The 13,434-nt window shown below is 43.4% G+C and overlaps 1 protein-coding gene across 1 annotated transcript; it reads left to right on the top strand.

Annotated features, from left to right (window-relative positions):
* The first annotated feature begins 385 nt into the window (after positions 1-385).
* On the top strand, positions 386-1,921 carry LOC103781044 (breakpoint cluster region protein-like). The gene has a single exon (XM_008948747.1). It carries the CDS (start codon positions 386-388, stop codon positions 1,919-1,921), a length of 1,536 nt encoding a protein of 511 aa, XP_008946995.1.
* The last annotated feature ends 11,513 nt before the right edge of the window (positions 1,922-13,434 follow it).

The following is a 13,434-nucleotide window of genomic DNA, read 5'->3' as shown; positions in this document are numbered from 1 at the left end:
GTGGGTGGGGGGGTGCGGAGCGATATTTGCCTTCCCTCCCCCGCCCCGAGCCTGCTCCTTTGTCCACCCGCTTTGAAGTGCTCTGGGATCGCCGGGGTGGGAGCGTTGTTGTGCGCCTGCAGAAGATCGGTCATGCCGGCGAGAGAGTAGTGAGTGTACGGAGGACTGGGGCCGGCAAAAGCTGAAGGAGCCGGGGAGGAGAGACTGCTCCGAGGACTGCCGTTTGCCTCCCGGTTTCCCTGCGTGGACCGTGGCAGAGACGCGCGTTGAGTTCACCCTGCCGGAGCTGTTTCTGCTTCTACATGTGAAATCCGGTTGGTTTATTCTCTCCACCTCTTTCTCTCCAGCCTCCTTCTCGTATTCTCCACTTACTCCTGTATGCAAAATGGTGGACCCTGTGGGGTTTGTGGAGGCTTGGAAAGCGCAATTTGCAGACTCTGAGCCTCCTAAAATGGAGCTGAAATCTGTGGGGGACATTGAACAGGAGCTGGAGATGTGCAAAGCATCTATTCGGAGATTGGAGATGGAGGTCAACAAGGAGAGGTTCCGTATGATTTACCTGCAGACTCTTTTGGCAAAGGAGAAGAAAAGCTATGATAGACAGAGATGGGGTTTTAAACGTGTTTCTCAGTTGCCTGAAGGGGGTGTAGAGCAGCAGATCCAGGACCTGCATCATCACCAGTCTGCTGACCAAGAGGAATATGAAAAAAGCAAGTCGCACCACGGGGAGGAAAAGTTCAAGCCCAGGATACCCTCTCTGCGGAAGCTGTCTACCCAGAGCGATGGGTCAGACCTGTCACCTTTGGACAGCCCCCATCACGGAGAGGGAGAGCAGGACAGGTGTAAGTATTACGGTGAAGAGAAACTGAAGAGAGTCGTAGAAGATATGGAGAATCGCTGTGATACAGATGGCTCTCCTTCAAAACACAGATCTTCTACTCGCAGGCTAGTGGGATCTGCTGAGAAGGAGGCATCCTTTGAACCTATTTCTAAGGAGAGAGGGAACAGCACCAGTGTGGCAGCCCTAAGGTCCAATTTTGAGAGGATTAAAAAGGTTAATTCACATTCTTCTGGAGATAACAAGGATGTCGTTGAAAAGCCTTTTTATGTGAACATGGAGTATCATCATGAGAAGGGTCTAGTAAAGGTCAATGATAAAGATGTTTCTGATAAAATAAGTTCCCTTGGTAGTCAAGCCATGCAAATGGAACGCAAAAAATCTTTGCACTCCCTGCCTTCTAACATGGTACCCAGCTTCAGTGAGTTCCAGAGGCCTGCTTATAGGGGAAGGTCCTCGGAGAGCAGCTTTGGCTATGATGGAGAGTATGAGGATGCTGAACTGAACCCCAGGTTTCTCAAAGATAACCTGATTAATGCCAATGGCAGCAACCGCTCACCTTGGCAGCCCATGGACTTTCAACCCTATCAGAGTATCTATGTTGGTGGAATGATGGGGGAAGGAGAAGGGAAAGGACCTATTCTGCGAAATCAGGGCACAGCTGACCAGGAGAAACATCTCACATGGCCCAGGAGATCTTATTCCCCCAGGAGTTTTGAAGATATTGGAGGAGGATATACTCCTGATTGTAGCTCTAATGAGAACCTTACCTCCAGTGAGGAAGACTTCTCCTCAGGGCAGTCCAGCCATGTCTCCCCGAGCCCCACCACTTACCGCATGTATCGGGATAAAAGTCGTTCTCCTTCCCAGAACTCTCAGCAGTCCTTTGACAGTAGCAGTCCACCAACTCCCCAGTCTCAAAAACGGCACAGGCAGCAGCAGGTCATTGTGTCCGAGGCTACCATTGTGGGCGTACGAAAAACAGGACAGATCTGGCCAAGTGATGGAGATCTGCCTTCTGGGAGGTGTCACCAGGACAGCTGCTTCCATGGGGATACAGGTGTGTACCAGATTTTTGTTTAGTCTTTTCAAGGTATGGAGCAGTAAATAGCACGGAAGTGAAGGGGTGAAGTTTTCTAAGGGACCCTGGGTGAATTCTAAGGGGGCACTTGTTTAATATGAAAAGTCTGTGTTTATTTTGTCGTTGTTGTGTACTTCTGCAGGAAGATCCTGCAGAAGTACACAACAGACTACATTTTGGGAATACAAATTGGATTTCTGGAAGAGCTGATTCAAGCTCCTCTTGATTGGATCAGTGGAGTTCTACGTTAATCAGTTCTTAAAGTTTCATTGTGAACACTGAGGCAAAAAGGGGCCAGGATTGTTCAATATTTGCCACCAGATCATTCCCTCCCTCCTATTCTTGCACTAAGGAGTAGTTAAACTCTACCTCAGAGGTGGTAGTGTGCCAACATGCTACAACCTGAGGGCTTTGCTGGAGTTTTACCAGTAATGAAGCTGCTCCCACAATCTTGTTTTTTCCTGTCTGTATTAATTGGAGTGCTAGTTTCTCGTTCGGTCTCGTGTCATCCTTCAATTAGAGCTGATTGGAGGCAATGATTGTGCAACCTTGTTCTTGAAGCTTTCTGCTATTGCTGTAAGTGAAGGAAGAACTTGGAATATCAGGAAACCCTGAGGGAAAGCTGTTAATTTAATTTCGGCAGAGTCAAAAGGTTTTGTTTGGGGCAGAATGGACAGTGTTTGAACCTGTTCTTACATAAGCCATTCAGGCGTGCAGGTGTGTCTGGAATCACACTGGATTTATCATTGGTGGAAGAGGCAAACAGCAAACTCTGTAGATAGCTTCATTGAATGTACGTGGACATATGAATGTATTTGTCAAGGCACATAATGTAAACAGTATCTTGTGCTAACACCAGTAGTCTCCCATGCAGTAAATTAAAAACAATCAAATCTAGGAATGGAAAATAAACACGAACAACCCACGGTACAATTGTTTTGATAGACTTCTATCATACTAAATCTGTGAGTTATCGTGTAGGTTTTCTTTGTCTCTGAATCTGTCATTTTAATAAGGGGTTAACATATTGTTTGTCAATGTGACTGAATTCCTGTAGTAGTAGGTGAATTGAGAGGCCTGTCCGAGATGTGACTTCCTCAGATCGTGTGAGTTCAGTATATTATTCTCAGAAGTGTAACTGTGCTGGAAGGAGATGCCTGGTTTTACTTTCCCTGCTGATTGTTGCTCCCTAAAGTATTGCTGGCAAAAAAAATCAATGGAGGGAGAACTCTTCCCTACCCCCCCTCCATCCTTACATCCCATTGTGTTATGGGACACCTACATGGCTGTAGTGAGTGTTCACTGTACATGAAACCTCAGCACCCTCTCCTCACAGTGACTTCTTCCTTATCAGATTGTGTATACAGACTTGTTTTCTACCTGGGACTACTACATTCTTCTTTGGTTTTATGCATGTGTTTGTGTCTTGTGGGTAGTACTTGCAGCACAGGGGAGAGGCTGGATCTTGTGCTGGTCTAAACTGAGCTGCAGCCATCTGTCTCTGCTCTTGTTTACTGATGCTCTTTAGATGACAGGGAAGCCTCCTGGCAGTTGGAATTTTTGCAGAAGGAAACAAAGAGGCAAAAATCACAAAGGCTGATAAAACTTGAGGACAAATTCAGCTTTCAGAAAAGCAATAGGTAATCTTTATTTCAAATAATTTAACTGGGATGCCATAATGAAAAAAGAGAGAAGGGCCTCTGGAAAGTCGGAAGTTAGAATCCTGCCTGCGCTGGAGAGCTTTGTGTCTTGTTCCTAAGCATGACCGCACAGTTGCAGGCAAGGACAGAATGTAACTGATCCACCTTCTGCTTTCCTCAGCACAGGGGGTAACATGGCAAGCTTAGCAGGAACCTTCACCAGATGGCTAATCATTACTGTCTTGCACATTAGCTGGTGGCAACTTTTTACTTAACGAAAAAGGCTTATGCCTTCAGGACTGTTTCTGATTAATTCCTACTGAGCATCATTTTATATGAAATTTCTTTCTTTCCTGATTAAGAAAAATCTTGGTCTGAAACCAGTTGGCAGAACCTCTTTTTCATAAAACAAACAAAAGGCATGAGAGCTCACTGTGTGATTAGCTGCCTGGCTACCATTCCAAACTGTCAGGCTCTGGTGTGGACTGTTCTCTATCACCACGTGGTATGAAAGCAGTTCACAGATCCAGACAGCTTTTCCTGCACCTGTGGTTCAGTCACTCGTTCAGCCAGGCTTCCCTGAAGTTTTACTTGAACAGAGAGTGGGAGTTTGAATCGCAGCAGTTTCTGGCCAGCCTTAGTGTTAGTTAGCATTAGGTAGGGTTTGTTCAATACTATTTGGCTTCTTTGTACATTCAGATTTTTTTGTATGCTTGCTAGCTTTGCTTTTTCGTGACTCTGGTGATAATAGTGCTGAATTTGGTGTGGACAGGTGCAATGAGAACTTGCTGTCTGGATCTGCCCTCACAGTGCATCTTGAGCTTGGCCAGCGAACATGTGCTGTTTTGTTCAAATTCTTTCCTGAGTTCACAGCTGGATGAGAATTTCCTACTTTTGGATTACTAAAAAGGACTAGAAGGAGGTCACATAACTCTGAGGTGAATGGGATCCAAGCCAAAATCTGAATCTGAATGATTTTTGGAGATAAGTTATCAAAAATGAGTTATCAGATGAAGGTAGTAGGCTTTCGTTTTTTTCCAAGAAGCAGAATAAGAGCTTCAGGGTTCAGATGTGGTAATAACTGTGCTTTCTGTTAAATGTACTTAATAGAGCCCAGGCAGAGATATTTATGTTAGGATTAATTATGTATCACTAATTTCCTGTAGTGGGAATAGAAAAAAAAATCACATCTTAACACTGCATTAAGCCTGAATATTTTCACAATGATTGTGGAGGAAGAACAAGATTTTAAAAATTGAGTCTGCTGTTAAACAGTAGTTGCTAAGACAGACCCAAGAGAAGCCACTCGTTCTGCATTTCTGCTCACAGTCAAGGGGAGAGTTAGGCAGTGGTATTGTGCAGTGATGGGCCTCACGACACGCTCGGTTGGGTCAAGTTTTTAACTAATAACTGTTCATTGAGGAGCACTCTGGAGTTGTGTGGCTTTGTAGTTTGCTTCATAAAATCAATGTGTGCTCTCATAACTCTGTGTGTGAAATGTTTTTATCTACTTGCATAACATAACAGCAGCTCTGTCTGGAGTCCACATGGATAATATTTATTTGCAAAACTGCTTTTTTTAAAGGTGCCCTGATTGTGACTTCTGTTCACTTGAGAGGACTTGACTTGATCGTGCTCTCCAGAGAGTTCTGCCAGGCTCTTTCTAGAAAGCTACCAACAGCCATAATGCTCAGTATAAGGTCAGTTTGGAGATAGGTGTAATTAAATTCCATTGGGAGTAAAGTTTAACTTTTTTTAGCCTCTAAGTGTGGGAGTGCTGAATGTCTGTTTCTGAAAAGCATGGAGTGTTCTCTGTATTTTTAGTGAGTTTGATGTAGACAGAGGAAAGAGCACTGGAATTTTTCTGTACATGTGAACTGTGAGACTCAAAAGTTCCTGTTATCTCAGCTGAGCAGAATGCCATTTTAAAGCACATGCTTGCTAGACCTTCAGATTCTTCAGTTTCTGTATGCTTTAAATGCCTGAACAAACAGTCAAGCATCTGAATTTCCTGATTTTAAGGTAATCCTTGACACCACTTGATTTTAAAGCCCCAAGGAAACATGCAGTATGTCATCATGGAAGGGCATTGTTCTGTACCAGTTTCTGCAAAGGCCTGTACTTGACTGACTCACATGTCTTGAGGTCTTGGACAAGTTTCTTAATCTGCTCTTCTTCTTCACTGTTGTATTCTGTGGATTTTACAAGATGCAGTTTGAGAAGTGCTTTGCAATGTTTTGTGGTAAAGACAACTCATAAGAGAACATGCCAGGGCTGCTGCTGTTTAGAAACACAACTTCCCTTTGAGCAGCTGAGGCAGACCTCAGTCCACCATGTAGCGATTCTCCCTCCTGAGGGTCTGAAATGTAGGGACTCTCATATTGTGTAGCTCACTTCTTAATTTTAAGAGCTCCTGGACACAGGTCCTGCTGTCAGTCTGTGACTTGGGTTGGGTCAAGAATGAGGTTTAAATTTTCTCTGACACATGTCATTTTGCTTCTACTTCTTAAACATGTTTTATTCCTTTGCTGTGGTGATCAGAGGATTCCCTAGGAGCACTGATAAGATGCTGTTCAAATGCAACCCTCCCTCCCCCTTGCTTTCCAGCTATTTAGTGGCTTTTGAGATTATCAGGCTGTTTGTGCTACCACTCCCCTCTACTTAGTCTGGGGAGTGAGGAACACCCTCTCTGCCAGATTTCTCTTTCTCTCCAGCTGAGTTTAGTGGATCTGTGTAGCTTCTGTTTTATGTCCCCAGTGACTGTAGTGGACTCTGCAGTCTTGTTTGGTTTTGTTCCTCTTACACAAACAGTTGCTAACCTTTACCTCAGGTCTGCCATAAGTAATGGCATGCTGACAGTTTTTTATTTTTGCATTTCTTAGGTTCACTAGATCATGGGGTTACTCTCACCCCAACATTCATATTCTTCTGCAAGCACAAAGCACCTGCCTTTGAAATGAGAGTGTGTAAACCAAACTGGATTATAGTTGTCTGATATTGGGAAGCCCTGGAGTGCTGATGCCAACTGATGTGTCTGTGTGAAGCTTGTTTTTGTGGTCCATGACAGATATCAAAGTGGGACTGGCTTTCCTATGTAGTAAGTAGCCAGAGAGCTATCGTTTCTGCAAGTAATGGGTTAGGTAGAAAGCTGCTTCTCATCCCTGCATAATTACCAACACTTTCAAAGCAGTCTGTCTGGCAGCAGAGATGAGCCCACTTTGTGCAGTCACCATTGCTGCTAGAGAGCCTGCTAGGCAGGCAGATGACACCAGTGGACACTGAACATTTGGGAATGTTGTAGGAACTCAAGGCTAGGACCAAACTGTAATAGAGCCACATGGATATCCATGCAGCATCCATCCTGTGATGACTACAGACTAGAATGCTGTTTTGTATGCCAGAGCACTTGGAACTATGTGATTTCAGCCTGGTGACTTCACAGAGATGGGGGCTGGAGACCTAAAGCATCGCAGTGAGTGCCACACAACAGGATGATAATGCCTTTCATTTGAGCAACAAATGTGTAGGCAAGTGGAACAACGATATGAAGTGTGTGGCTCAGTGAGCTGCTCCCATGGTCCTTGCTGACTCTGTTCAATGTACTGAAAAAGCACCAGTTTATGGCCAAAGCAGCTGAACTGACAGATATGTATGAACTCTGTATTCATCCTGCTTCACTGGTGTCAGCCTCTGTCCAAATGGTTTCAGAGGAAAAACGTAGAGAGTTTGCTGTTTTGTACCAAATGTTGGTCCTGCCCTGAGAAGTGGCCAGGAGAGTTGGGAGCATCTGTGGGCTTGATGCCTGTCCCAGTGCACTACCTCTGCTGTGATGGAGGCTTCTTTCTAGGTGACAGAAGGAAAAAGACGAGAAAGGAGGAGTAGAAAAACCTGTTATCTTGGTTCTTTTTCGCACTGGCTTCCTTTCCTGAATTGGAGAGTTGTTCAGCTGTTCTTTGCTTGCAGAAACAAAGGTGAGCAAAGGAGTGAAGGGATGAGGATGGTGATGAGCATGGCAGGAATTAGTGGTTGGGGTTTGGAGCTAATGATGGGACTGGGCTGGTGGAGTTAAACTAATTGCTGTGTGGAGGAATAGGCAAACATGGAGAGAAGATGGGTCTGTCTTTAGATTAGTATAAGCACTAACCATGTCTTATGAAGTTATTTACTTGTGTGTGTAGGTGACAGACTTTAAAGCAGTGAAATACATTGGAGAATGAGGTGTTCGGGTCTCCTCTGTTTTCTCATCTCTAGCCAAGCAGTTGCAGAAGTGTGTGGTTTGTTTAAACACTGTTTAGTAGAAGTATACATGACCCTACACACAGTCTTCCAGAGATGCAAAACAAGCATTTTACTTTTGATTCTTACCGTTACACTCTCTGAAGCTAACCTTGAGACTAAGAAAACTAGGAGTTTACTACTTTATGGACATAATTGCTCTACCACCTTTTCTAAGTGCTTCCAGTCATCTAATATCTCTGGTTTGGATATTTGGATAAAATGCTGAGTGCTGTTTTCAGTCTCTCCTTCATTGACGGCTTGCTTTCACTGCCACCCGAAAGTCTCACTGAGGTGTGAACAAAGGTAGTAAAGTGAATTGGGTGGAATGGCAAGTAGGCAACCTGAGTAACAGACTTGGGAGGGGGCAAAAATAAGGTTTAATTAGAAAATCTGCTAAGCCTTCAAGTGTGGGTTAAGAAATGCTTATTGGAATACTGGGCAGCACACTATAGCTACTGACACTGGCTCTTAGAAGGAGTGTTGAGGGAGGGGAAGGTAATTTATGACATCAGTTTGGCTTTGCAGGCTCTCTGAAAGATGGGCCAGCAATGGAGACAGAAGCCCATGAAAGTTTGGGTCTCAGTAATAGCCTGGAAACAGGTCTCTACTTTCCAGTTCTAGCATGCTTAGAAATTCCCCCTGTAATGCCCTCCCTCTCTCCCCAGCCTCTTAGGGACAAATGGTTATTGTGCATAGGCAAGGGGGACCAGTATTTCAGTTTCAAGGAATTTTGGAGGTCAGTCCATAAAGGTTAATGAGGTGAGACTTGGCAAGCTGTTTGAGGAGAATTGCTCCATTTGAATTACCATAGGGAAGCATATTGCTGTTCATGAAAATCAGACTGTTGATTGGAGGGACAGCTTATCTGGAGCTTTCCACCAGAGAAACCAAGACTAGCAGGGCTTTTCTATCACTGTCTCCTCTTTGATTTGTTCTTCCCAGTCAGATAAACTGGGAAAGAATAATAAGGACCTGATCCTGTTCTTTCTGTGGTGAAATATTATTGACTTTAGTAATCTCTTGCTGGCACATGTAGGAGAAGAATCTGTGTCTGGTACAGGTTGAATGGCAACTTTGCTGTGCAGATAGAGGGTTAGACTGCAAGTGACAACAAAAATGCTGGCATGGTTTAGTTTGGGTGAGCTGCATGTGAACAAAGTCCTTCCAAAACAACCATTTGAGTGTCTTAAGATACAAAGCAGGTTTTGGCCAGCTTACTGACAACGAAGTGGATTGCATTCCTGATCATATCTTTAAATTACATGTGATGTGAAAGTAACCATAAACTGTAAGTAAGTCCTTGAATCTTGAATGTTGGTCTGTCATACTGCTGAGGCAGTTTTACAAATCCATAACTTCTTTAAATTTGTTTTGAATTGTACTTTGTATGTTTTAAACAGTAAAACTGTTCCATGTAGGACCAGAGTGGTATATTTCTGTCACAAGATCTGGTTGAGGTTTGCAAATCTTGCCCCTACTAAAAGAACAAAAGCATGTCTTCCTTTTGTTTTCTTCCCAGCTGCCAAAATGGTATCTCTCAGACCCTCTCTTAACCAGGTTATGGATGATGAACTAATCAGATTATTGCAAATGTAATTGGAATCTGTTTCAGAGAAAGCTTTGCCCGAATGTAGCAGCTGGAGCTGAGTTAGTTGCTCATGGCTACATGAATGCACTAGGAGTGTGCATGAGAGAAGCCACGATTGCCCTGTAGGAAAAGTGAATTGTAAAGTTCATTTTTTTTGGTTGATGCTACTGAAGTGTACCTGTTGGTATTGCAGGCCCTTTGCCTAGTTGTTATTCTCTCTCACTCTGTTAATTGTAGCCACTTCACTGATCCTTGTTGCCTCTGGTTTATGTCTTTTTTTTTTTTTAAAGTTTGTGGAAGGAGGAATTCTTTTCTGGGGAGAATAAATCCACCACAACTTTCCTTCTTTTAAAAGTAATATATAAAAAGCCTCCATCTTCTTTTGGAGCTTTTGCATGGGTTAGGTCTCACTCTGAATTATCCAAAAGTCCCAAATTACTTGTAGATTGGTCTGTGACAACAGGATAGTAATAACTGTAACAGTGTGGATCACACAGTATTATTTCAAATCCAAGAAGCCAGCTTTTGCAGTAGTTAATAGTGAGCAATGCATGTATTTGGACTCGGCAGCTCCTCCATGTTTGTGACCTGTCCTTGATGTGTGAAGAAGTGCACTGTGCTGCCTTGGCTCACTGTGACTGTTTACTTCTTTTTAAGGACTTCTGAATATTCTATGCTCAGCAGTGAAATGCAGCTACTTCTCTGATGGGATATGTGCCAGCTATTGTGTTATCAGAATATATATTCTTGTATAATTTGGCTGCAAAGCTGGGTAAGGAGTGCCCATTTTGAACCCACAATATGGGTGTGGCTGGAGCAGGCTCTAGTTGTTAGGATAGTTAAAAAAACCAACACCCCCACAAAAAGCCAAAAAACTACTCGGTTACCTGCAGTCACTTCTGTGTGTTCATTTAAAATGGGCCAGCAGCTTCCTAGAATAATCTGTTCCAAAGAAAAATACCTCATTCCCTGGAGCATTAGGCTTCAAACGTGTCTGAGCTGCTAAAAAGTAAATGTGATTGGTCTGTTGTCACTAGGGAGGTGTTACACACAAACAGAACTGTAGCTGCTGCAGTCTGCAATTACATAGCACAGTATGATTTTGCCCAGGAAGATGGTAATGGCTTGTCAGCCTGGCTGGGCTCAAGGCTTCCCAAAAGAAATTAGATTATGGTGCTTATGAGCCAAGGCACAGAAAAGCATGTTTGAAAAGCATGTTTCAGTGACTGTTGCCACCCAACTGCCTCAGTTCATAAGAATCTTGATGTTTGCTTTCTACTAACCTATTCATGAATTTATTTTTTTTTTTAATATATATATATAATGGTCAGCACTGACATTGCCACATGAAATTTCAGAAAATAAAATGCTGAGAAAGTGATCACTGTTGGAAGACATCTGTGTGTTTCCCCCATCCTTGCCCTTCACTTCTTCTGCAGACTTTCTGTTTGAATCCTAGGTTGAATGTTTGAGTGGGAGTTCCCCTGCCATCCCTAGGTGTCTTGTATAATTTTGCTTTACATTCTCCTGAGGTGATCATTTGACCTCCCAGTCTGATAGGGATGCAATCACTGTCATCACTCTAAGAAAACATAGTAATATAATTTAATGTAATAATGAGGCATAGTAATGCCTCAGTCTGGCAAGGTTCTATCATTGGCTTTGAGGAAATCATGGTATTTAGATGAATATATTTGCCTTTGCTAGTTGTACTAATTACTTACTTGAATTTGTGGATTAGCCAAGAGAGAACATCCTGCTGTAACCTTCTATTGCAGTTCTCCTGCCTAAGCCTAATTGTGGTGGATACCAAGCCCAGTGCTTAGCTGTGATTAAAGGTGGCTTGTATAGGTGGGTGTCCATCCTGCCCCACACCAGTGATTGCAGTGAAGAGCAGCACATCTTACAGTCAGTTCCTTGGCTTACTGATTTTTCTTTAATAAAAAGCTGAAATCTGAATTGCAAAAAGGAAAAACAATCTGACAAGCTGGCTTGATGAAAACACGTTCTTCAGCCTTGGGACATGCCCCACTTCTCTGGTCTAATATTGATCATCCATATCAATATTAGTATGGGGTAGATGGGTATCTGGAGGAGAATGCTTTAGCCAAGCCCAGACTATTGTCTTAAAAGGTGCTCTTGGCTTCTGGAACAAGTATATCTCATACTCCTCAAAGGCCCCCAAGAGGTGCTTCTAACTATGACAGAAGACCAGTACTCTTAACACATGCATTATGCGGGGGCTACCAATCACCTGAGTAATTGTTTTTGTGAACCTTTTGTTCAGCCTTTTCTCTGCTAGCTTCTTTCCTAAAGGAATTTACCCATGGGAATGAAGGGTGCTGTGAATCATGTAACTAGCTTGGGTGCTCCGTGATCTGCTGTTGTCCTCTTTGCTGGGAAACCTGTGACTGTGGAGACCAAAAGGCTGATACTGCTAACAGAGCTGCATGATGAGCACGAATCTGATCAGATGAAGGGGTGTGCTTTGGGAGAAAGGATACTATGTGTTTAGTCCTCCAGTATCTTCAGGAAAGCCAGCACATGCTCATCTCAACAGGGAGTGTGGGAACCACCTGCTGTCTTACAGTTGCACAACAGTTCAGCTTTTTCCAGCACAAGGACCTTTGGCAGGCCTCATTGGTGGTCCCCACGATCTTTTCTGATGATAAAGTTCAAGAAAATTCATTGTTTTTTCCCCTTGGTATTTCAGGTGGAGCTGCAGGCCTGGCTGCCTTCTTGAATTGATCTGTGCTGAATAACAGTAATGAGAGGCTGATTGCAATTTTGAGATCATTTACGTGGTCTAATGCTCTTGTCATTCGGCTGAGTTCTGTTTCATGTGAGTGCAAGAGCTCTCATATCTTGTGAACATAGATCAGGGCATACTGAAGAAAATGAGTTTCCATTTTCCTGTATTCCTAAGTGATGTTTGAACACATAACCCAGAGAATACAGACCTGTCACTGCAGCCATTCAGTCTTTGGAGAGGCTCTTGCTCAGTCAGGTTGACTGAATTTCTTGAAGGTCCTCCTCAGCACAGCTGAGCAGTTATACAAACCTGTAAAGATTTCCTTTTGCAGCTGCTGAGAAACCACACTGCTTTGCAGAGAAATACATATAAAGGATTTATACATAATTTTGACCCTTTCTAATCCAAATGGATTTTGCAACTTCTGTATGCACTTAGTGAAATAACTTTACTTTGACCATCAGTTTACTAATATAAACTGAAGACTTGGAGCTACTGGTTGCCATGAAACTGTATGAGATTCTTCAGGTTGATGCTGATCCCTCCCTACTTCAGTATTGGGGAATAGAAGATGATCTTGCTTCTCCAGTCATAGCACTCCTCCATCTTTCTGGGAGTAGGAGTGAGCAGCATGTGGAACAGAGCTGTAACATCTGCAAGTCTTGGGAGGAACCAGTATTAAGGTGGGGGGAACATGTATCACAAGAACATGTCGGAGACAGAAGCTCCTGTTGAAGCCTCCACCTGAGAGTGAGGGGTACATCTCAGACAATCTCATCTCAGCAGTTTTAGTAGATGGCTGATAATATTACAATTTTTCTTCTAGTATCCCTGACTATTAGCTTGGGAGCTCCATGACAGTGTCTGCAATTTGACATTGATTTTATCTTTATACTTCTGTTTATGTTCAATGTCTCTGGCTACTGAAAAATTCTGCATTTTACTGAAAAGTTTCACCAGGGAGATGAATGAGTGAGATAATGCTGACTCCAGCAGAGGAGAAAATCTAGCACTGCCTAAGGTAAAGAATGAACTGGCTGTGCCTAGAAGTGGGTACCTGTATCTGTGCTGTGGAGAGCAGGCAGGCATTGGTGCACCAAGCACAGCTTCAAAGGGAACTCCTTGAGAACATCCAGGGCAGTGATGCACTGAAGGACACCTCCAGTAAAATCCACCTAGTAAGGTGGTAAGACTATGGATCCTAACCATGCAGGCACAGAGCTGAAGTCAGGTTGTGTTGTGGTTTGAGGCTTGGAA

The sequence above is a fragment of the Merops nubicus genome, unplaced genomic scaffold (assembly GCF_000691845.1).
Source record: "Merops nubicus isolate BGI_N331 unplaced genomic scaffold, ASM69184v1 scaffold31441, whole genome shotgun sequence".
Taxonomy (NCBI): domain Eukaryota; kingdom Metazoa; phylum Chordata; class Aves; order Coraciiformes; family Meropidae; genus Merops; species Merops nubicus.
The sequence above is the reverse complement of the archived record's forward strand: the minus strand, read 5'-3'. Positions and strand labels throughout refer to the sequence as shown.

Coding starts and splice junctions, on each gene's coding strand:
- LOC103781044 (XM_008948747.1), top strand. CDS start 386: ATGGTGGACCCTGTGGGGTTTGTGGAGGCTTGGAAAGCGCAATTTGCA.